General features: G+C 35.7%; 2 protein-coding genes across 2 annotated transcripts in view; both read left to right on the plus strand.

The window, feature by feature from the left end:
- The first annotated feature begins 1,467 nt into the window (after positions 1-1,467).
- On the plus strand, positions 1,468-7,988 carry LOC147544217 (carbon catabolite repressor protein 4 homolog 4-like). The gene is made up of 10 exons (XM_086632402.1): positions 1,468-1,717; positions 2,412-2,515; positions 2,625-2,665; positions 2,846-2,895; positions 2,977-3,046; positions 3,200-3,321; positions 6,531-6,655; positions 6,752-6,896; positions 6,981-7,128; positions 7,365-7,988. Exons 1-10 carry the CDS (start codon positions 1,548-1,550, stop codon positions 7,731-7,733), a joined length of 1,344 nt encoding a protein of 447 aa, XP_086488528.1. The 5' UTR covers positions 1,468-1,547; the 3' UTR covers positions 7,734-7,988.
- The window catches only part of LOC147544218 (protein NUCLEAR FUSION DEFECTIVE 4-like), a 103,748-nt gene continuing 82,235 nt past the window's right edge, over positions 4,455-25,967 (plus strand). Inside the window, exon 1 of the mRNA XM_086632400.1 lies at positions 4,455-4,487. The gene's annotated coding sequence lies outside the window, so the exon portion shown is untranslated. The remainder of the gene's footprint in view (positions 4,488-25,967) is intronic.

Here is a 25,967-nt window from a genome sequence, read left to right on the forward strand (position 1 = left end):
TTACCCATAAAATATAGCAAAACAAACCTTTACATATACATTAAGAAAATGACATTTTTGTCCTTCTTACCTAATGACATGTTTACAAAGTTGTCAAAATAGATGATTGTTTTATGTATTTCTTTTCTCTATACTTGTTGATAAGTATTTCTTTTCTCTTCAAACTACTATTAGCATTATAGAGTAGTATGAGAGGAAGAGATGGAGACGGTGGTTAGGGTGACGGCTGTTTCGACGACGATTGATCATCTCTTTCTTCATGACAACTTGACAAGAGAAACAGATATCCCAAGTGTGGCTGGCTATGGTGATCCTAGATCAAAATAGATGACTGTTTTTTCTCAAGTTCTTCCATTTTTGGTGATCCTCTCATTTAAGAGAAGTAAATAAAGAAATGGTTATTGAAGGTCTTGATCTAAATTCTGTCAAATGGGTCAAAGAGAGGGAAATCCCAAGTTCGAATTCAAATCAACAAATTAGAATGGATTCTGTTTCTAAAATAGAGAATGGTGGTAAAGGTTTAGTGAAAGATTGGGTGGTGGTTATGAATCAGGGTCAGATATGGATGTATTATCCGATTCTGATATTGAAATTTTTGGTCAGGAGAAGTTTAGATGGGAGAATGGAGGAAACCCATTTCAAAAGAATGAAATTAGAGAAGATGATGAGTGGTCTGATCCTGTTTTAAACTCTGAATTTGTGTCTACTCAAGTATTTCTTTTCTCTTCATTTTGGATCTGATCGGTTGATCTATATACATTCGTGGGAGGAAACCGTTTCAGTTTCGAACTTTGATAATCATATGGTTATTTGTCGATGGATTTTGCTGAAAAGATTAAAGTTGGTTGTAGGCGATATTCAAAACAACACTTGATGTTGTCGGTACCAGGGGCGTTAGTTCTCCGAGACAATCGGTAGTGTTCGTGATGATACTGTAATTCATCTCTCCTGTTATAGTAAGAGATAGGGTAATCAGTAATTCGCTATATTTAATACAATAAATTTGGCGGTTCATTAGTGGCGGCGACGACTTCCTAATAATGGCGGTGGTGGCTCAATCGGCTGGGTTATCTTTGTCTGTGTTATATATTTGTTGACCTTTAGGGTCTTTTAGTCCGTGATCTTTAGGATCCTTTCATCTTTCGACCTTTAGGGTCATTTTATTGAGTCCGTGTCTAGTCAATTTCTTTCTCTTCATGAGGCACTTTACATTTAAATGTATGTAACTCTCATGAGGTTTTCAGAGGAGAGAAATAAGAATTATCATCCATGTAACATTGTGATTTAATCACTTATGAATGAAAATAGTTTCGCTTGGTTTCAAAAAAAAAATTACATATTAACTATTTTTTAAGAACTACTATATTTTCATGGAATTATTTTTCCGATATCAAAAAAAAAAAAAAAAATCCTTCAACAAAAAAAAAAAAAAAAAAAAAAAAAAAAAAAAAAAAAAAAAAAAAGAAGAAGAAAAATCAAACAGAACGGTAGAAATAGTGAGAAGCCAACCTATGGCATAACAAGGTGTCAAACAGGAATTTACACCCATGAGTAAAAGAACTTCTTGCGGCAAGCAGAAGACACACCGAAATAAAAAAAAGAAAATGTGCACCTTGCGACTTATATCAACACTGACACCCCGAGAAATCAAACAGCTCAAATTCGGAGGATTCAATTCACCACTTTCCGACCGTCACCCTGTTATATCATTTCGACGGTAATCCACCCTTGATTTTTTTTTTCTCTCTCTCTCTCTATAATTTCATAACCTATTTTGGACAGATAAAATCTCTGTTAGGGTTTTTGATAGGAAACATGTCCATAACAATTCAAACTCGATTTAAATGAAACTAGTTAATCCAATGAGTTTGTGGTTTGATGTTTCCTAGAAGAAGTTATGGCTAATTTATTGAAGACTCTTCAGGTCACTATAGAAATCAGAAAATGTTTAGGTTGTTATTGTGAATTTATTGAAGAGTTGTTTAGAGTTCCTAGTAAAAAAAATTTTAATACTATCTTTTTTGAATTCCTATCTTAGGAGGGTTGTTCCAAATTCCAATTGTTCATAGTATTAATTGTTCTGACCTTGAAGGAAATATCAGTTCTGATTATCATTGAAATTTTGATGCTTAGAGAGAAAGAAAAAGAAGAAGAAGAAAAAACTAGTAACTCTTGGTCTTTATTATCTCTTCGCTTAACGCTTGTGTTTTTCTTGTTTTCTGCCTTTCAGGTATTGGTTTTCTAGGGTTTACCTTGTCTTTTTTCTTTTCTTTCAATATACATTTCATTGATTAATTCATTCTTCCTCTTGATTGTTCAATTGTTTTTAACTACCATGACAATAATTAGTGTGAACATTGTTAGTTGTGTTGACCTTTTGATTGATTAGTTGAGTTTGTACTTAATAACAGATTTTGTAAGAGCAAAATGAATAAAGCAAGTGAACTGTCTCTTCCTAAATTCGTTCCTTTGGTGGAAAAGGATGAAGAGATTCGTTCGATAAACAATACCGATGGTATGTCGGAATGTTAATTTTTTCTTTGTTTTGATCATGATACTAGTCTTTAAATATATGTGCAGTTAGTTTGTAGTCTAAGCATTTTTTTTGTAAATTAATGTTTCAGGTGTTAGACTTCGAGTTGTCTCTTATAACATTTTGGGTCAGGTAAACAAAGATGGGATGATATTGTTATCATGATTATAGTTGTATTACTTGGGTAAATTGAGTAAGAAAATGGGTTTGCGCTGAACTTCGATCTTCTGTTAATTTTGAACAATTGTGCAACACAATTTATAAAATCAGAATATTTGAAATTTCTTTGTGAAAACTTCGATTTTTATGCAGTGTTATGTGAAGAGTTCTTATTTTCCACACTCTCCACCACCCTGCCTTCGGTAATTTATTTTTGGTCAGATTTCTCTACTGTATTTCATGTATCAGCTAAATGTGAACTTACGTTAGTATGTTATTTATAGGTGGAAAGCACGATCACAAGCAGTTTTATCGACTCTTAAACATGTAGAGGCTGACTTCCTATGCATTCAGGTCATTATTTGTTTCTATAAGCTGTATGAAATCTATAATTTATTGTTTTGTATCTCTCTAACTGCGAGCTTGTGAAGATTTTACTTCAATTAGTTTGAGTTGGATTTCATTTAATGCTATCATCTTGACAAAGATTGTTATTGAGTCTTCTAGGAGTTAGACGAGTACGAAAGCTTTTACAGAGGGAAAGTAGAAGGTCGTGATTATTCAAGTATCTATGTTCAGAGAGGTGGAAAGAAACGTGATGGTTGCGGAATTTTCTACAAGCGTAACAGGTATATATTATTTTCTTAAAGCATAGTTTTTCTACCGGTTCTTAGTTCATGCAGAAGTGATCTTATTCTTTTGTTCCGATGATTTGTCAATATCGCCAGTTTCATGGAAACTTAAAGAGTAAATTCCTTGGGTGCTTCTAAAGGCACCAGACCAAAAGGCTCTTAGCATCCATCTCTATTAGCACCACGCCCAACCGCTCATTTCTCTATTAGCACCAACCAACTATGTAGGCACCGATCCTTCTCAGTTAACTCTAACCCCTCCATTCATCTCTCACAAAACCAACAAAAATCCCAATTTCAAACTTCTGAGATGGTTGAAGAAGAAGTTGTTGTTGATGATTGTTTTCTATTCCAACGGGATAAGCCTGGAATCCATTTCTTAAAATAAGAAATTATAGCTCTTTCAATGATATCCGAACTCAGATCTCGATCTTTCATGGCAGAAATAAGTCTTTGATAAAGAGGTAAACTAAGTTGACCTAGTTCTTCAATCCAAAAATCAGTAGTTTTTGTCATTTTGTTTGTAGTAGTGTTGTTAGTTTTTTGTTATTTTGTTTGAGAGTTGGGAGAATTTTTTTTTTTTTTTGAGAAAGCACAAGTCTGGTATACATGTTCAAAAGTATTTCTAATTCTTTTACTCATTAGTGATGTCTGGTTGATGAAGAGAAATTGTCCAACAATTTCAAACGCAAATAGGGTACTAGAATGAAGGCTAACCAAGTTATTTCTTTGGCCAAAGTGCCAAACTAACTTACAAGCAAATCTGATCCCATTTATATTGATTCATCCATCTTCTTCGGTGAAGCAATTTGTTAAAGATATTTTCTTGCAAGGGCCCTGACCTTGGTATCTAAATGTAAATGTGATGAAGTAATGCGAGTTCCAGGCAAGTAGAGAGGATTTAGAAGAATCTTTATGTAGAGCTCATGGACCTCCTGGAAGAAGCTTTTAATTCCATCTTCGTTACAACAATCATGTAGTAGTATCAGTCGCGTATGACCCGAAGTAACATATAAATTGAATGTCATGAGTTTGATGACCATGGATGGTGATAGAGAGAAACCTTTTGAAAAATTAATTGTGATTCTTTTTGTTTTGGAAGAATAAGATGGAGGAAGATGGAAGAAGCAAACGAAGGTGAACGTCACCCACATTAAAAACCGGTGCTTATAGAGAACTCGGGTCAACGGCTATTGACCCGAGTCAATAAAATTTTCGGATGCTAACAACCTTTTGGTTCGGTGCCTTTAGAAGCACCCAAATTCCTTTCTAGGGTCTTTTTTTCATTTTCCATGACATTTAGTCCTGTATGAAGAAAGTGTAGAAGGATACCAAATTCTTATGTTGCATAGATAAAGTTACTGATAATCGGAGTCTGATAAGATTTGTATATTCGGATGTTGAAATGTACCAGTAATTAATGAAGAAAGCAGAAGTAGGTGTTAGTTAAGCGATGGGATTTTATAATGCATACCCTAAGTACTTGGGATCAACTGATCCATGTAACTTGTGGATCTGATGGGGATTTTAATTTGAATTGTTGAAGTAGAGATCATGGCATATTTGTGAAAAAATATCATTAATATATGTATGTAGGATTTTGTATACACGCACACACATATATATATATATATATATATATATATATATATATATATCTCATTTTGAATCATTAGGGTTTTCCAACCATGTATTTCTGTGTTTAGTATGTACTTCGGTTAGGTGAACCTGAATTAGTTTCTGTAATTTCTGATTATCTAGTTTCAGTGTATTTTATGGATTTTTTCTGGAATAATTTTCTGATATAAGAATTTATGAATACTAATATAGGGTTTTCTATTTTATAATGGTGAAGTTTGTTAATGAGTTTGATTAACCTTTTAGCAAATATTTTGGTTTGTTTGGAATTCCATTTTTTATCTGTGATTCAGTTTTATGTTTCGGTTTCGATCAAGTACGTTTTCAATTCCCTATTTCTAACTATAAAAAAAACCCATATCAGACTTACTTGAGTTTACTATTGTTTTTCTTAATTTTTAATGAATTCCAATATTTGAAGGGATTGAACTATATCGCTCTTAAATCAATAGTTTTAGTTGAGCTCCTTCATAGAAACATCTTCCTATGACATTTTCTCTCATCTCAATGATCGATTTTGTTCTCTATAGTTCTCAAATTCATGTTTTTCTTCGTATTTGTATACTAACACGAAGGAAAACATGACAACATTCATAGCATACCAACATCCTTGATAATATATTTCGCTTATTTTGTTGCGATAGTTGTAGTTTTGTTTCATGGTTCTCTCTCAAATAGTTCTTCCTGTCCTGTCTACCGCTATAGTTGTTCGGATTTTTTCCTCTACTTATCAGGATTGATCAGTCTGAGGCTAGTGAAACAAGACATAGATTCAGTTCCTTCTAATTATTCTGGGCTTTTCTTAAATAATATCAACTTTTCTTCATTTGGGCCAGATGTTTTGGATTCCAACTTAATTTTTCAAGTGTGTATATACAACGTTGATGGCAATGCGATGAACAACCTCGAGCAACGCCCCTGCGAAATTGTTCGTGCCTTCAAAGAACGGGTTACAACCTCATATATTCTTATGTATACTAAGAGTTGGTGAAACTTGGCCAAGTTACTCGTGGCTTTTGTCGATCGGATTCAAGTATCAGGCCATGTCCGCCCCCTAGTTGACCCCACGTCCAACTGATTAGTTCATGCGTTAAAAGAATGGGTTACACCCTTGTATACTCTTAAATATGGTAAGAGTTGGTGAAACTTGGCCAAGTTACTCGGCTTTTGTCGGTGGGAATCAAGGATCAGGCTATATCCGACCTCTAGTTGACCCCACTTTCAACTGCTTAGTTTGTAGCTCATGCCTACAAAAAAGAAATTATAGAAAATCAGGTTTTTTTTTATATGAAAGAACCTTCAACTATAAATACGTAGAGGTCTTCTGATCTTAAGTGTTGCACAAGAGTTGTGGTATTCGAAAATTACTGGGAAATGGTGTTTGATTCTTTCAAACGACTCTGTTCGAGTGGGCAACTAAACAGGAATCCAAGACATTATTAACTCAAAATTCATAGGTGCATGGTGTAAATGGATCTTTTCTATTCTGAATTCTATGTTAGAATACAGAGAACTTAGTTATGTTAGTTTAAATTTCATATTACTTACGTTCTTGCTGTCTTATTCAGAGCAGAATTGGTGTTAGAGGAGAAGATAGACTACAATGATCTTGTAAATTATGTTCAAGATGGAAGTTCCTCACCTGTCAAAGAGCCTGGTGACGCACCACCTGATGACAATGCTCCACCAGATGGTATGTCTCTCTATTTTATTTAATATCATTGGTTTCTTATTATTCTTATGGTTGAAGAACGGAGAGAACCTTATGTCTGAGACGAACTATATTTAGGTCCATCGATGAAGGGTTTGGACGGCCGCGGGGACCCTAATGATCCTCGTGTTAGGTTGAAACGTGACTGTGTGGGTTTAATGGGAGCATTCAAGATTAAGGGTATCCATGATGTAATTATTGTGGCAAACACTCATCTATATTGGTACAGCACTAAGTTTTGACATATATTTACTGCCGCATGGATTCGACAATCCTGTTTTACAGTATTGCAATTTTGCTTCAACAGGGATCCAGAATGGGCTGATGTGAAGCTTGCACAAGCTAAATATCTTCTGTCCCGTTTAGCCAATTTTAAGAAAAATGTTTCGAACAAATTTGACTGTACACCAATGGTTATTCTGTGTGGTGACTTCAATTCCACTCCTGGAGACAAGGTTAGTACCGGAATCTCATTTTTGCTTTGCATTTGTTATGCATCTTCAGTTTTTATTTTTTTCTTGCAAAAACTTTCGGTAATGAAACGAATATTATGAAAAGCCAAAAAGCAAAAACGAAAATAAATTTGAAAAATGAAACAAGGCACAAGCAAGGGGAATGCGGTCTTTTGATAGAAAAACTAAACTAGGAGTTTTAAGGGTTGTAAATTTGTAATTGTTCCTTTATTTTGCAGATATACCAATACCTAGTTTCCGGTAACTCAACTGATATTGAAACGAAAGAAAACTCGGAAGAGTTGCCGGTGATTCCTCTGCACAGTGTGTATGCTTATATTGGAGGTGAACCACCATTCACAAACTGCACCCCTGATTTCACCGATACTCTCGACTACATATTCTTTTCGTCTTCCGAAATCCTAAAGCCAGTCAGTTCTCTTGAGCTTCCTCGACCGGAATCATCTGATGTTGTTGGTGGGTTACCTAACTATCACCATCCCAGCGATCATTTACCCATAGGTGCTGATTTTGAAGTTACAAGGACATATAAGTTAGAAACAGAAAGTGTAGCTAGTGATTTGATCAACCTAAAAATCAATAGTTAGTAACAAACTAATTGAATTGGGAACAATTTTTTGCTTTTCTCTATCAATTTTGATGCTTGAATATTGATTTATGAGTCCATAGACATCCAATTTGCGATCAGTAGAGACAATATTTTCTTACATGTGAAATAGGTGGGTTTAACATGCGTTTGCCTACTGGATTTCTGATATCGTATTAAATTAGTGGATATCCAACTCGATACTTTGAACCAATTGACAATAAGTGAAAATATATTAAATATAATCTTTCTGGTCGTTCCAGTTTTGGTTCGTTTGGGTCAAGACATTATCGGACTAAGCTATACTTCTTTTATATCAAATCAATTTAGGGTTTGCAATTTAGTTTGGAAATGTAGCTTGTATCGTTTGTAATGCCCCTTGCCATGCACAAGAGACGTCCTTGCAATCCATAGACAAGACCAAAATTAGGCAGAATACTGTGACTAACTTGTCATAGAATTAGACATCCATTTAGGAAAACATCAGCTATTTCTTTTAGATAGCAAGGGAATTTAGGGTTTGAAATTTAGTTTGGAACTTATAATTACTACTTCCTTTTAGCCTAAGTAGAGCTATAACATATCCTACAAATTTGTATATATTTTTCTTATTATTTTTTTTTGGAAGTCGACTACGATATAACATATCCTACAAATTTGTATATATCTTTCTTATTATTTTTTTTTGGAAGTCGACTACGATCTACGTATGTCGTTACATTTGGCACTTGATACATCATAGATGTGATAAGCTCGATAACCGAGCACTCAAACACTAACAAGAACGGGCCTATAGCCCAACTAGACATGGCCTAAAGCCCAACAACATTATATACACCCTAATAATCCCAATTCAAATAACCAAAGATTCCACCTTCTCTGGGATTCGAACTTGGAACCTCCAGGGTTTTTTAGAGTTTATGTCAACACCTTAGAACCACTTGGGCTACCAACTGTTGACAACAAATTTGTATATTGTATACAGTTAGTTTGTTGGACACAAACAGATCAGAAACCAAAAGATCCGTTTCCGCCACCATAAGACTTTAACTCAAAATGAATCTTTTGTTGCTCTAGGTTGCCACATAGTTGTGGAAAAGTCAATGACCACTTTAACTGCTGGTAGAGGGCTGGATAAATTACTGACATGACAATGCACATCGCTACGGTTATTCATTGTTCGACCATGGAAACCTTTTGTGTTGTGTTGCGTACAGAAACAAACCTATTCTTACATATAACTACACATTCACAAAACAATCAACATGTTAATGATACATTTGGATATTTGTACGAGATAAAAATAAATATTCAAAAAAATAGATTTTTTTACGTGTTTTATTTTAAGTTAGGACCTTAAACCTAATTTAGTTTTTATTTTGGCTTATTTGCCCACGGACCCTAAACATAAACTAGCACAAAACAGTAAACTTAACTGCCGGCTATAGTTGACTCTCACTTACCCCTAGATATACAAGTCATTCTCTAACTAGAAAACTCTAGGGTCATTGATAAGCTAACTTCATAAATTGTATACACATGTATTAAACTTCATGTATCTCTAGTATGATAGTTGTGTATGTGTATCATGAGATTAGTTTGTAAAGTACTAAAGAGTTTTCTCGTGGTAGAGTGGCTTATCTACATAAGGACAAGATATTTTTGAGAGAAAATGGTAGTATGATGGCTAGTGGTGGGGTGGGACGGTTCGGGTTAACGCAATATAGAGTTCTCGAGACCCTTTCAATTGAGAATTGGTTATACTGAGTATAAGTCTGCTATTTTATGGTAGTTAAGTGACACAACGGAAAATTCCGAAAAAGAATTAGATTTTCGTCTAAAACTTTTACAACTCAGAAAAAGTCTTAGATCTCCGTCTAAAGACTATAGAATCGAAGCTAAGAAGATAAAACAAAAATACTTAGTTCTTATTGATCCACTTCATTGAATAAAACAACTACTAGACCCTCTTTGTATAGGCGTAGGGTTTCTTAATCTTAGGCAAATTCAAATAACAACTCTTAATAAAATAAAACACTAGAATAACAGAAATCCTAAACTGAAAACAATTCTCAAAAATAGAAAAACTAATAAAAGTTTGTTTTGAGGACCTAAACGATGGAATTTGATCCTCAAAATGGGCCGGTTGTGGCGAAGCGACAACGAATGATCGAAAGCCTATTTCGCACCATCCTTAAATTTTCGTTCAATTCCGACACCCGTAGCTTCGGTTTTGGCCGTTTTAGTCTGTCACCTTTATATTTGGCTGCATCTATTTCTTCCATGTATTTTTCGGCCAATTCCTCTACATCATTAAGGTTTACTACATTTATGTATTTGAATATTTTATATTTGAAAATATTTTATCGTATTTTTATATGATGTAACATCGATTTGATTCTCTTATTAGTAAAGTCGAGTTGGTAAGTTATCTGCCCTTATAGTTGTCAGTATGCATGTTTTAAACTTTTTGGCAAGCAATTGGCAGCCTTCGGAATCACAAAAGAGTTATTTTTAGTGTAGTGTCATGGGGGTAACAACTTTTTTTTTTTTGTTGAACAAACTAAACTCACAAAGGACTAAGAGACTAAATAGTTGGACAGATCTTGAATGGAGTACCTAGTGCGCTTGCATTGGTTTTTCCTTCCCCATTTCGCCAGTTTATCTGCTTGCACGTTGTTTTGCCTAGGAGTGTACGTAAAGATGATGCCATCGAATTTGTCCCTGAGACTGGAGATTTGTCCATAAGTTTTTCGGATTGCCATTGAATTGATGTGTTATTGTTGTGGAGGAATCGAATCAAGTTCTGATTATCGCTCTCGACGTGGATGTGATGGATCTTTGACTCTGCTGCCCAAAGTATTGGACACATTATTGCTCACCATTCGCATTCTTTTGCATTTTGTCCCCTGATGGTGTCTGCTAATGCAACTACGAAAACTGCTTGGTCATCGTGCATGATACAACCAATACCTGCCGGATCTAAGAGGGACGTGAAGGAGGCATCAACATTAATTTTGATGAACGGGGCTTCTGGTGGTTTCCAACTGATCAGGTTGTTGTTATCTGTGTTGGTCTTTTTCAAATTTGAGCTGGTTGTGGTTGCTTTTATTCTGGTAATAACTTGCATGGGGGTTTGTTCCTTCGTAGAAAAACATTTTTTTCCATCTTGCTTTCTAAATAAACCATAAAATCTTTCCATAGAGTGTGACTGTTTCCGCATATATATCTTTCCATATTTTCACAGTACACACAATTGTAGAGGTTACCAATAAATACGCACGAGTAGACTATTCGTACAACATTTCCATAAGAATAGTTGATTCCCGGTGTGGTGGTTATAGTCCAAATAAAGTTCCATTCCATCCTCTCATATGTATAGTTGTTGGTTTTCAGATAATGATGCATAAATCGGATAGTGAAATTACCTGATTTGGTTAAGGTCCATCATATTGTATCTTCCTTATGTACCTGGAGATTAATACTTAGGATAACCCTGTATATGTCACTATTAAAGCATTGAGATATAATATTCATATTACACTCGTTACTACTAATCAGTTGAGCCACTGTAGTTAGGATGCAATTTCTATCGTTACTAATGGGTGGTGGGTGGTTCGGAATCCAGTAATCATGCCAGATATTAATGTCAATACCTTTATTAACATCCCAAAAGATAAGGCTGGACACAGGGTCAAAATGTTTAACTATTGACTTCCAGAGCCAGGAGTGGTTAGGTTTGGCAGGACGGGGCTTGAACTCCTTAAGAAAATATTTAGCTTTAAGGATTTTGGCCCAAGGAGTCTCGTGGTTTTTGAGAATGCACCAAACTGGTTTACTTAGAAAGGCTTGGTTATCAAGAGTTGGGAGCCTGAAACCCAGGTCACCTAATTTGCGGGGGAGGCAGATGGTGGACCAGTTTATTGTGTGGATAGATTTGTATTTTCCCCACTAGAAAGACCGTTGAATGACCTCAATGCGGTTACTTATGCCTTTAGGGATGACAAAGCATTGCATTTGGTATCGGGGAACGACCGCTGCAATTGTAGAAATTACAATGGAGCGGCCAACTTGGGAAAAGAGGTTGGTTTGTCATTTAGAAAATTTATTCTGGATTTGCACAAGGAGAGTGGAGAAAGCTTGTTTTTTATTAGCACCTATGAAAAGATGAGTACCCAGATATTTGTCAAGAGAAGAGGATTGGTGAACTTTTAAGTTTCGGATAATCATTCTTTTAAACTTGGGATGGATGTTTTTCGAAAAGAAGATGGTAGATTTATTATAGTTAATCATTTGGCCGGAAGCCGCACTAAAGGTTATCGCCCCTAGATGGGGGCGACAACTGATCCTTCAACTTGTCTTCGTGTGTTTAGAACACTTTACTTGAAGTTAAAATTTGCATTACTGTTTTTATATATACACGAGACTTCGTCGAATTTTAGTCTCGTTTGAAAATTATCAGAACGTGTGTGGTACTTTTATTTTGGATACGGAGTTCTACAACTCAAGAACTCTAATTAATGGGTCGTAGGCATATAGCAGGGATGTCAACTGTGTGCGTGCATAGCCTTCTCATTGGCCTTTGCATTCTGCCAACTTTTTTTTTTGAGAAATCGACTACGATCTACGTTAGTCATTACATGGCATTGATACATCATAAAGATGTGATAAACACTATAACTGCCTAAGCTAAACCAACAATGAAAGAGGCGTAAAGTCCAACAACATGAAAAAGGCGTAAAGCCTGACAAATTTGTTACGTTCTTTATACTTTTAATAACCTAAGTTCAATAACCATGGATTCCACCTCCTTTGAGAATCGAAGCTGGGACCTCTAGTGTTTTGGAATTTATGTCAACACCATTAATCACTTGGACAACCAAGTGTTCACACGGAGGTAGGGTAACCAAACGAGCCAAACATGACATATGACAATATACTTGAATTTTTTAATTGAGGCTCCATTACATATGTTCCTTGGTTTTCTTATTTGCTTTGGGTTGGAAAAAGTATTAACTCACATAATTTAAGTACATATGTTGTACTTGTGGACCTGTGGTGAGAGATTAATGCCATAAAACTGGTCCGTTTAATACGCGAGAAAATATGTGGGTGAGAAAACGACTTTCTTTCCCATTAGAAAGAAAAGGGATTTCTTACTTCAAAGTCATATTTTAGGTGTTTGATAAGAAGGTGAGAAAAATGGTGCCTCAGAAAAATGTATATTAATTATATTTTATTTATTACTTGGGCCTTTAACCAATATATAAATGTTAGGGATTTAAGGGGTGGCTTAAGAATATAAGGGGTGCCTTTAGAATTTAAGGGGTGCTTTTAGACAAATGTTTATTAATTAGGCCTTTAACCAATATATAAAGTAGGCATTTAAAGGTGCCTTTAGAATTTAAGGGGGTGCCTTTAGAATTTGGGGGCGGGTGCCTTTAGACAAATGTTTATTAATTAGGTTTTATTTATTAATTGGGCCTTTAACCAATATATAAATTTTAGGCATTCAAGGAGTGCTTACTGGGAATCCCAGACGTGTACGTCTCAGACCGTCCTAGTCCGACTCGGACTAGGACTTCCCAGACGCGTCTGGGATGTCCGAGAATTCGATAATCTTGGACTCCCAGTCCTGTTGGGACTAGGAATCCCGGTCTTACTCGGATCGGGACTTCCAGTCTCGTGTTTCTCGGTCTCGGGACGCTGTCCAGAGACCAGCTGGCTGGTCCGGGCATTAAGTTTTTTTTTTGATTTTTCAAAAAAACTTTCCAACCGGAATGACTTCTTCCTTCTTCTTCCTACTGTTTTTCATGAAAAAACTGTTGTTTTTCCATTGTTTTGCACTAAAACTTCATGATTTTAAAACCCGTTTTTAAAATTTATAAACTGTTTTCGAAAATTCTTTGCAAAAACATCAAAATCTAATGATTCTATGCATTGAAATTCTTTCAAATACATGTATGATTATGTTTAAATCTAACTCAAAATAATCAAAGTTTTGTCTGAATCTCTATTCAAACAATTTTATCTATCAATCTCAAGTTTGAATCTAGTTCGTTCTAGCCAAAGATAGTTTCATGCAAACGGCTCGTGATGCCACTGTTCGGAATTACATGTTTCTAATACATAACCTAATCATCTAATTAGTGTGGGTAGCGGAATCTCAATCATCATATGTTTAACATTAAGTTATCCAGGATCTTATACATGAACTAATCAATGAACTAAAGGAAGAAGAATACCTTTATTCGCTTTCCCACGAACTAAATTCCGACCAGTATTCGGAAGATAAAGAGCTTCAAGTGTAGCTCCTCTACTTGAGGCACCGAATGTATAACTTGAACTCCCTTCTTTCAGTCAGCTAGGACCTTCTTGAAAGTTGAGATGAAGAATTCCTTCTTCTAGACTTGATAGGTAGATTGGGAAATTTTTCTCTAAAATCTTCTCTCTCCAATAGTTGTGTAAAGAGAGTGATTTCCTTCTGAGAAATTTCCACACCTTTTCTGAACTCTAAACTGGTCCTTATATAGGCATTTACCTTAGTAGAGTCCTACTCAAATAAGGAATTCTAAAAGTCCCTTAGAAAAGATAAGCAAAAGTTAGAGTTTAATCTAACTAAAACTCCTAATTAGGGGTAAAACCCTAATTAGGGTTTCCTTATGCTATGGCCGGCCAGACTAGCCCTTAATGGGCTTAGTCTGGTTGGCCCACCCCTTTTATTAGGCCAGCCAGGGATCTCCCTTTAAGGGAATCTCTTGTTGGCAAAAAAAGTGGGGTTTTACCCTTTTCAGGCTTCTCTTTCGAGCTCGATTCTTTTCTATCTTTTAAGTATTATCAGACTAGATCATATCCATCTATATACTAGTTCCCATCAGTCTATTCTTACTTTTTAAGTTACCATTCTTATGTGTAAACCGTTGTAGGATCCGGTCTATTTTAGCCGCGGATAACCGAAGTGATCCGACAGTCGTAAGCATTGCCATCTTGGTCGAGGGACACTCCTTTGGAAAATTATACCTTCAGACCTTTAGGATATATTTCCATCAGCAAGGTTATACCTTCAGACTTAGAATATATCTCCTTCACAGGAACACCTCTAATCTAGGACACCATCCCTTTTAAATACATTAGAACCTAGATGTCGCATCCCGAGTATGCTAGATTCATCAATAACAACTGGCTCACTCATTCCCTTCCCATCCATTCCAAACTTAACTTACTTGATATCAAACTCTCCAAAAGGAATAAAAACGTGTTTGGTCATATCGATACCTAAATCGAAGAGCTCACCAACAACCTCCAACACACACATAACTCTTCTTCTTATCAGAACATTCTTTTCAGCTTGAAGAGGGTATGTGGAAAGAGAAATCTCGTAACGCCACTGTTACTCTTGGTGATCGCAATACTAAATACTTCCATTCGAAAGCGATTCAGAGGAACAGAAAAAATCAAATCAACTCTATTAAAAGAACTGACAACTCTTGGGCCGATGATCCTGCTGAAATAACTGCTATCTTTTCCAACCATCTCCTCCATATATCCACGTCGGAAGGCTCCAATATTTCCGACAATATCCTCAATCTCTCCACCCCTCATGTTTCTCAGTTAGATAATGAGATCCTCACTTTCATTCCTCCGGAAGAAGAGGTTAAATCCGTTGTTCTGTCGCTGAAACCTGATGCTGCTCCAGGTCCTGATGGCTATCCTCCTCTTTTCTATCAAGCCAACTGGGACACAGTTAAAAAAGATCTGCTAGAGATGACCACTAGCTTCTTTCGAACATCCTGACTCCCACCTCAGGCCAATCACACCCACATCTGTCTATTCCCTAAATCCAAAAGCCCTCAATCCCCGGTTGACTTCAGGCCCATAAGCCTTCTCAATACTACTTACAAAATCATCACCAAAATTTTAGCTAATCGTCTTAAAACCATTCTACCAGACATCATCTCTCCCTTCCAAGCAAGCGCCCTACATTCCTGGTAGACAGATTACTGATAATATCATCATTAGTCAGGAATTAGTCCATTCATTCAAAAAGATCAGAGGGTCCAAAAGTTACTTCGGGCTCAAGCTAGATATGTCTAAAGCTTTTGATAGGATAGAATGGAACTACAATGAGATCATTATGAGCAAGCTGGGATTTTCCAACCACTGGATTGGGCTCATTCATTCTTGTATGTCCTCGTCCTCGATGGCGGTCCTTATCAATGGTCGTTCTAGTGCCTCTTTTAATGTCAGTAGGGGAATTAGACAAGGTGACCCCCTTTCCCCTTTCATTTTCTCTCTTGCCATTGAAGGTCTCAGTCGTCATCTTGAGAATTCGAACTCCCAGGACCAATTCATAGGTTTTCCCATTGCTAACTCTGATACCTCTATTAAACACCTCCTCTTCGCTGATGACTGTATCATTTTTGGGCAAAATTCGCTCGAGAATATCCACAATCTCAAGAATATCCCTCAGACCTTCAGTGAAGCTTCTGGCCAAATGATCAATTACTCAAAATCCACTATGTTCTTCTCTAAAAATTCTCATCCGAAATTCAAGAGAATGATCATTCGAGCCCTTAAGGTGCGACAATCCTCCTCCTTAGACAAGCATCTTGGCACCAACCTCTTTATTGGCGCCAACAAAAAGCAAGTCTTCTCTTCCCTCCTAGGTCAAATCCAAGGCAAACTCTCTAAATGGCAAACCAACCTTCTTTCGCAAGCTGGTTGCTCCTTTGTCATCTCGACAATCGCTGCAGCCGTTCTCCGATGCCAAATGCAATGCTTCTCCCCGCCTAAAGGTATTAGCAATAGCATCGAGACCCTCTAAAGGTATTTCTGGTGGGGAAAATCCACAACTATTCACACAATCAATTGGTCTCGCATATGTAGCCGCAAACTCGGAGGGATAGGTTTTCGTCTCCCCAATCTGGATAATCAAGCTTTCATGGGAAAATTACCTTGGCAGCTTATTGCCCAACCTCAAGCTCTCTGGGTCAAGCTCATCAAAGCAAAATACTATCATAGTCAACAACATCCTGTTCCGCCTAAAGCAGCTCATTCTTGGTCTTGGAAATCCCTCTATAAACGTTACACCCAAATATCTAGCTTGATTTTCTGGGATATCAATCAGGGTACCAATATTAATATCTGGCATGATTACTGGATACCAGATCATCCTCCTCCCATACAGAACTACAGTAATGTCGAGATTACTCAGCTAACCCAACTCATTAATAATAATAATTGGAATATTAATCTTATTAATCAATGTTTTGATGAGAATATAGCTAATAATCCTTAGTATAAATTTGCAGGTTAACAAAGATGATGAAGTGAAATGGCCATTAACGAAATTAGGTCAATATACCATCAGCTCGATGTACTACTACTACCTGAAAACTGCATGTAATCACAATAACACCGAAAGAGTGGATTGGAATTTTATTTGGCCCATCAATACGACTCCTAGAATAAAATTATTTATATGGAAATGTTGCACCATGAGTCTACTAGTTCGTGGTAAATAGGTAATTTATCGGCCAAATTTATAAATGTACTTTCTGTGCGGCAACAGAATCTCAAACCCATGTATTATTACATTGTCCTTTTGCTAGAACAATTTGGTTTAGTATCCGAACAGATCTAATCACAGATGTCTATGATTGAATTCTTTTCTGGAAGGATTTGGACGAAGACACAACAAACTTATATGCGAAAATAATGTGGTTCATTTGGAAAGCGAGATAAGAAAAGTGCTTCTCAAACAGTACTCCCACCCCGTTGTGCATAATCAATAGAATCAATGCTACCCCCACAAAAACTATGAAAGCAATAACCACAACTATGAAGAAGGAAAAACAAAAACCTTCCTGGCACCCCTCCGAATTTCTTTTTATGAAATATAATGTAGATGCTTCTTTCACGATTTTCTCAGAATCTGCAAGTATCGGTTGTATCATCCATCACAAAGAAGCGAAATTTATAATGGCAGTCTCAAATACAGTTTGTGGACAAAATGCGGAAGAATGCGAATCCATAGCAATTCTCGAAGCCATGCAACGGGCAAAAGAACTATAATTTCAACACGTACACATTGAAAGCGACAGCGAAAGGTGATCCATCACATTCTTAACTACAAAAACCAAGTGCAATGGTAGACGAAGAAACACTTAGATGAAATCAACAATCTAAAAGCCTCGTTCATCGGAATCAAGTTATCCTACACTTCTAGGCTCAACAACAAACAGGCAGATGCTATAGCTAAATGGAGCAGGAAGAATAATAACAAAAACATCTGGAAGGATGCTTTTAAGTTTCAGAGCATTGTTTAGCTCGGTTTCTTTCTTGCAACAAAAAAAAAGATCATTATGGATCTTTCTAAAAAAAAAATCATTATTGACCTTCTTTCAACAAAAAAGAATCATTATGGACCTTGTCCTCTTCAACATAATTTATTTTCTCCAGTTTGTGGTAGTCTTTCGGGGGGTTAGATATAATACAATTTATTTGTCCAGAATCTATTTGTTCAGTCTATGATGGTCTTTTAGGCGGCTAAATATCTATTATATAAAACAGAAGGGAAAACGATGACTGGGACAAACATCCTTTTTTAATTATGTATATTGTTTAGGAGTCCCTCCCAAAATTTAAAATATAGTCCTTCGTAGAAATAAAGTTACCTATTTAAAAAACAATAATCGTTTCCTTCTTAGAAATAAAATAACTAATTTAAGAAAAAAAGAGACAAAATAAATTTCAAGGAAAAAAAGAAATTAAAATCTCTCTCTCAATAAAATATTAACTAATCTATTATATAAAACAGAAGGGAAAACGATGACTGGGACAAACATCCTTTTTTAATAAGGGATATTGTCTAGAGGCCCTTCTCAAAATTTAAAATATAGTCCTTCGTAGAAATAAAGTTACCAATTTAAAAAATAATATCTTTTCCTTCTTAGAAAAAAGAATTCTAATTTACAAAAAAAAAGAAACAAAATAAATTTCAAGGGTTAAAAAAAGAAATTAAAATCTCTCTCTCTCTCAATAAAATAATAACAAATTTAAGAGAAATAAACACAAGAATAATTCAAAAAAATAATAACTAAAATAAATTTCAAGGGTTAAAAAAAGAAATTAAAATCTCTCTCTCTCAATAAAATAATAACAAATTTAAGAGAAAATAAACACAAGAATAATTCAAAAAAATAATAACTAATAAGAATCTCTCTCTTTCAATAAAATATTAACTAATTAAAATCTCTCTCAAGTGTCCGTGCCCTAGGGCACGGGATATACCCTAGTACTAATAAAATTTTCCTTTGTATAGATACTGTATGTGGTAGTCTTTCAGGGGGTTAAATATAATAAGTATTATTTACTTGTTGAGAATCTATTTGTTCCGTCTATGATAGTCTTTCAGGCGGCTAAGTATAGATCATGTAGTGTAAAATTTTATACGCTCTATCGGAGGTTTAACATTTTTTCACAAAAAAAGATAAAATATTATAATAAAAACGGTGAAATCCAACAAAAACAGTAGTAGGTGAGTTGTCAATGGTGCATACGAATTAAGCAAATCATTTAATCCAAAAAAAGTTGACTTTCTATTGGTCCCACTAATATATACCAAATCTGAAAATAAATCTAACTAAATAAAAGACTCATTGTTATGGACGTGAGGTATGACTGTTATAGTTAATCAATCCTCGAAAGAGTAAGTAACTACCTACCAAAAGTTGGTATAGCACAACACTTTTGAAACATCTCGATCCAATGTCCTACTGAGGTTTATAAATACAATTGAAAGGTACACGGCCGACTCTATTTTGGTGTTCGAAGTGAAATTCGAGAATGTGACTCCTGTATTATACGCAAATCAGAATTATATAAAAAAAATACTTAAGTACTTATATATTTGTATTCCAAATGGATATTAATGATTACATTAACTGAAATTTTGTTCTTTGTACATTTTTAGATGTAAAATCACTAATAACTGTCGAGTAGTAAAAAATTTTAGTCGTTTCTTTTGAATAGACAAGATAGCTAACCTATTTAACCTTTTCTTCCGACCGAATATGAGACTTGATCAACTTCAACTTTGAGAAATATCTTTCAGCAGATGCAACGGTGGCGGGTATAGTTAACAAATTAATGTATGCAATCCACGCATTTATGGGGCGAACGAACTATATTACACAATACTGAGGCCCAAAATATGTTATCCCTATGGGCCGAACGATGCGTACCACAATTGGGTGTCGTAGGGTTTGTTTATTATAAGTTGTGGGCTAAAAAGAGAATTAACCCAAAAAATAAAAATAAGGGTTAATTCTGTTTTGGCCCCCGATTTATGACCAACTGGCCGTTTTAGCCCCCATAAGTGTCCGGCAGTTCGTTTTGACCCCAAGGGCTAAATTTTTGACGAAATTATCCTCGGGGGCCAAAACAGAATTATTTGTGAAAAAGGTTAAAAACAAAAAAAAACCACATCACACCTTTCTTTATCATCCACCTCATCTTATCACTCCTCCACCACACCACCTCCTCTCCACCTCACCCTTCTTCTCCGGCGGAGTGTTGCCGGCCGGAATAAAAAATTCCGGCCGGCCACTTTGGTAAAAAAAAAAAAAAAATTTCTCTCTCTTCTTCTTCCTTTCTCTCTCTTCTTCCTCCTTTCTCTCTCTCTCTCTCTTCTTCCTCCTTTCTCTCTCTCTCTCTCTCCCTTCTTCCTCCTTTCTCTCTCTCCTCTTCTCTCTCCCTCCTCTTCTCTCTCCCTCCTCTCTTTATCTCTCCCAATTTCCGGCGAAGGTAAACCTTCGCCGGAAATTTCTGGATCTGGGGTTTCAAACCCCAGATCCAGATCTCTTCGTCTGGAATCTCCCAGACGAAGAGAGGGTTCTCTTCGTCTGGGATTCCAGACGAAGAGAAGGTTCTCTTCGTCTGGAATCCCAGACGAAGAGGAGTCTCTTCGTCTGGAATCCCAGACGAAGAGGAGTCTCTTCGTCTGGGAAATCCAGACGAAGAGGAATCTCTTCGTCTGGGAAATCCAGACGAAGAGAAGGTTCTCTTCGTCTGGGATTTCCCAGACGAAGGGGATCTGGATCTGGGGAAATCCCAGATCCAGAATTTTCCGGCGAAGGATTACCTTCGCCGGAATAGAGAGCGATAAAGAGAGGAGAGAGAGAAAGGAGGAAGAAGAGAGAGAAAGGAGGAAGAAGAGAGAGGCAGAAGAGAGAGGAAGAAGAGAGAGAAAGGAAGAAGAAGAGAGAGAATTTTTTTTTTTTTTAAAAAGTGGCCGGCCGGAATTTTTTATTCCGGCCGGCAACATCCTGCCGGAGAAGAAGGGTGAGGTGGAGAGGAGGTGGTGTGGTGGAGGAGAGAGATTAGATGAGGTGGACAAAACAAAAAGAAAAAATAAAAATTACAGAAATGCCACCGGGGTAGAATTGGGAGGTTGGATAAAATTTGGGGCCAAATAGGAAATTTTTGGGGCCAAAACGAACTGCCGGACACTTATGGGGGCTAAAACGGCCAGTTGGTCACAAATCGGGGGCCAAAACGGAATTAACCCTAAAAATAATATAGATTATTTTAGTACTCTAGCTATGGTATTTTATATTAAGAGATTAGGATGAAAAATATAAATTAGATGATGACATTATAGATCTGAATGATGCCATTTTCCTTATAGACCATAATATCATGTATCTAATAAAATTTTTAAAATTATTGTGAGGTTAGGGTGTCCTACTAATTTTTCAAACCTATGGGAATTAAATCTACCATTGTAGTCCTTAATTGGCGGCTAAATAAATAATAAATTTGTTTTTCTATATTGTAGTCTTCCATTAGAGGTTAATTTGTCTTCACATTATTATTATTATTATTATTATTATTATTATTATTATTATTATTATTATTAGATACCCAAGTAATATATTAGCTCCATGAATATTTGACAAAAAAACTATTAGATGATCTTGCCTTGTGTTAATGTAGTTGTTATCTCTCAATAAATTGAAAGAATGATTATTATAGCATTTACAACCAAGAGGTTACAAGATATAACAATGATTCTTCGCACTATATGAGAATAAAATACAACAAACTACTATAGCCTAAGGATAGAGGACGAAAATCAAACTAAGTCAACAGTCTGCAAACAAAATTATGTATGTGGAGAGCGCGAAAAATGTCCATGTTCCTCAATATATGTATTTTCGTTTTACACATTATTTTTTCCTCTGCATAATTCCGATTTCTCTTCACAAGGAATATCTTACCGTGGTTAGAAATGGTACGTAGATAATTTACCTATTTTGAGTTATTAGTATTTTATTCGCCCTTCCCCATTTAATTATAACTAAGTTACCCTCCTTATTCTAACGGTTCATGTAATGAGAAATGACAAATAGATAATTTATTTCTTTTGAGCTTTTGATTATTTTCGATACACTATCTGGTTAGGCAAGAAGTGGGTCATAAATTAGGAGGTCAGACAGAAAGTTGATCACACAATTAGGGAGTCATTTGACCAATAATAGTCTTTATTGATTTAGGATTTATAGCTAATTATTCCCTCTCTTTTTTAGCCCTTAATCTCAGGATCTTTTTTCTATTAGACTATAACCCTTTTTTCTATTTTTGGATATATAGCTAATTAGTCTTTTTTTTTTTTTTTCTATTTTTTCATAAACATCAAAAAGTATATAACCCTTTCATTTAATAGAAGCTACTTCTCCCATTTATGGTAGTGTTTTAATGGGCTAAATATAATACTGATAAATTTGTCGAGAATCTATTTCTCCAATCTATGGTAGTCTTTCAGGCGGCTAAATATAATAATAAATTTGTCTTTTGTATACATATTATAATTACATATTATATACATATATAAATAGTAAACAATTCTTCTTTAGGTATGCAGATTTGTTTTATCGGTTGAAGTCGTTTGTATATCTGTTGTTTGGTTGAATTATATGTACAAAGAGTGGCCAAAATAGAGATGCATATGTGCGATAACAAATACTTGAGTTTATAATGTAATTTTTTTTTTGAATTTGCGTAGTCTATGGGAGGTTCAAGTTTTTTCATGAACAAAGAAACGATAACATCTTATAATGAAAATGCCCAATCCCAACAAAAATTTAATCAAAACCGAAAACAGCAGTGGAGCAGAGTTCAATGATACATACCAATTAGTCCTAACAATCTGATACAAATTGTTAAAATAAATACAACCGAATAAAAGAAGTCATGATAGGGAAAGAACTATGTTATGATTAATCAGTCCATTCAAAAAGGATAAACCAATGGTCAAGGTCTCCCAAAAAGTTGGTTTAGCACAACAGTTTTGAAACATCTCCATGCAATTCTCCACTTAGGTTTAAAAAAATACAATTGGAAGGTAACATGAAAGGCCACTGCTCTTCATGTACTGGCCCCCACGGGATTACTTTTTTTTTTTTTTTTGTTAAGAGGCCCCCACGGGATTACTGGTGTGCCCCATACATCATCGTGGATCAGCACTAGTGGGAGTCAACTAGTATTACATTACTCTATCATTTTAATGAATGAATCATACTGTAATCGAAATATTGTAATCAAAATTGTCATGTATGAAGAAGTTAAAATGGTATTGAAACGATTGGTGTTAAAGTAGTCTTAAACGCATATGGTATGGATTTCATATGACTGGGCCAACAATATACGGGTTACGGTTTCAAAAAAAAAAAAAAAATACTCCACTGGTTACAAATATTTATTTCACACCACTACACAATTTCCATTCGAGTTCCCATTATGATTTTTTACTTAAATTAGAATCTATTAATTTGTGTAATATTTTAAGACACTAGAACTTGCTACTTTAGTATAGTCTAAGTCAAAAATATGTTAAGTTTAACCCAAAGATCAATATTTCTGGTAGACGTTTTGGGATTAGTCACAATTTCTTTAAAAACAAATAGAATGATCGGTTGCTTTACACTCATAGGAGTGAAATATTCATCGCCATTAAACAGACGTATTGCTATAATTATTAGATTGGAAATGCTAGGGCGTCTTTCAACAACAACAAAAAAATGCTAGGGCGACTGAAAGTCAACATCAACTTAATAGTTTGGATTTGAGGTTCAACTCTCTCTGGTTTTGTGTATAAGATCCCGAGAGAGACTTTAGTCTTTGATTTCATTTTCTCTTCCAAATTTGTCTACATTTTCAGTGGTTGTACCACTTCTCTTATTAGATTATAGTAGTATGTTGGTTTCTCGATAGATAGGGTAATTTCTTTTTTGGCCCAATTTTTGACTAACTAGCTGGCTTGGGTAACAAAGTTCGTTTTGCCCTTTGTAAATGTCTGGTTTCTTTTTGTTTCCAAGTTTTTTTTCCACATTACTCTTATTGTGATGTAGAAACGCAGCGGAATTAAAAGATACGAATAATTAAATAAGAACAATGAAAATAAGGATCAAATAACTCTAAATACTCAACTTTATTAAAACTTCAATGGGGTTTTCTCTCAATCTGAGAATAATAGACAAACTAGATATCCTTTTATAGGATTCTGGACTTTCCTAGATAGACTTGAATTAGACTTCCTAAATAATTAAATACTGCAACTGCCTAAATAACTGGACTCAAATCTGGACCTTTCCAATTACTGGAAATATTAAAATAGCATAATTTCCTAAACCTAAATTAATTAATAATCATACTAAAATAAGGACTTCCTAAATCTACTCTCTCTGGCCTGTTGGTCCATGACCGGGTCCGGTCATGGAAATAGTCTCCACGCCGGGTGCCCCTGCATCAGCATCCCCTTCCCTCAAGAGGTTCGTCCCGAACCGTTTGTGAAGAGAATGTAGTTCCTCCGAACCATCTTCAATTGGCAATAACGTTACGATCTTCTTCTTCCATGGAAATTCATAAACATTCAAACGACCACGGTAAGTGGCATCAACATCAGATTGCCATGGTCGTCCTAATATGATGTGGCATAAATCCATATCGGTGACATCACAACTAACTGTAGACACATAAGAAGAACCAATAGAAAGATTAATAGTACACATATGATCAACCCGTGTAGTAGTACCCGACTGAATCCAAGCGGTTTTATACGGGTTTGATTTAATCATTGTAGGAATACCCAAGAAATTGACCAATTTTGTAGAAATTAAATTCTCTACACAACCATTGTCAATCACAATAGTACACACTTTATTCAGTACTGTTCCCCGTGTAACGAACAAATTCTTTCGTTGAGATAAATTCCTCTTGAAAGGTGTGAAAAGAACTCGCCAAGTGAGTAACATAACCCGATCACCGTTGTCTGGAATAGTGTTAATTTGTTCTAATTGATCTTCATCTGTATCTGAATCTGCTTTCTTTTCTACCATATTTGCTTTACCGCGAGAGGGGCAAGCATTAGAATAGTGGCCTGTTTCAAAACAACGATAACACTTAACTGGTGGAGGTTTTTTATAAGGATTTTCTGTTAGTGATTTAGTACCGTCCTCCGCCTGTTTTGATTGATCTAATTCATCCGGTAGAGTTCGAACTGCTTGACTTCTCGTACTGTGTCCTCGGAAAATGGAACGTGAATCTGATTCAAAAGACCGAGCTACACTAATACATTCAGAAACCAAATTAAAAGCTCTCAAATTAACCAAATCTTTAATATCATTACGAAGTCCGTCCTTGAATTTTTCTACTTTCATTGACTCTGAATCTGGGAGATTAAGTCTTGTAATTAGTCTTTGGAATTCCGAAGCATATTCCTCAACGGAACGTCTTCCTTGGCGGCAACGTAAATAATCAAAACATAGTTGGTTCTCATAATCCGGAGGGAGGAAACGGGAGAACATTAATGGTTTCAATTCTAACCAAGAAGAAATAGGAGGAAGGTGTAATAAACGACGATTTTCAGATTCCTGTTTCCACCAAGTAAGAGCAGTTTTAGATAAATAACCAGTTACACAACGTACCTGTTCAGGACCTTCAACTTGCATAACATCAAAAAAAATCTCAAGTCTAGAGACGTAATCCAAGAAATCTTCAATATTTATCGAACCATCATATGAAGGTACTTCCATTCGAATACGGTATGATGAACTAGGGTTCGGACATTCGGTGTCGGTTGGTGGAGTGTGATGTTCACGTTCGGTTTGAGTGCATTGGACTACCAAGGGGTGTCGTTGTGGTATGTGGGTTGGACGGGTGATAGGAGTGGTAG

Source organism: Eschscholzia californica, unplaced genomic scaffold (assembly GCF_041429995.1).
Source record: "Eschscholzia californica isolate CP2 unplaced genomic scaffold, dmEscCali1.0.p SCAF_4, whole genome shotgun sequence".
NCBI classification, from domain to species: Eukaryota; Viridiplantae; Streptophyta; class Magnoliopsida; order Ranunculales; family Papaveraceae; genus Eschscholzia; species Eschscholzia californica.

Bases quoted from the DNA above. Each gene is read 5' to 3' on its own strand.
- LOC147544217 (XM_086632402.1), top strand. From the start codon at position 1,548: ATGAGTAAAAGAACTTCTTGCGGCAAGCAGAAGACACACCGAAATAAA. The intron at 6,656-6,751 runs GTATGTCTCTCT...AACTATATTTAG, and splicing joins TGACAATGCTCCACCAGATG to GTCCATCGATGAAGGGTTTG. The intron at 6,897-6,980 runs GTACAGCACTAA...TTGCTTCAACAG, and splicing joins GCAAACACTCATCTATATTG to GGATCCAGAATGGGCTGATG.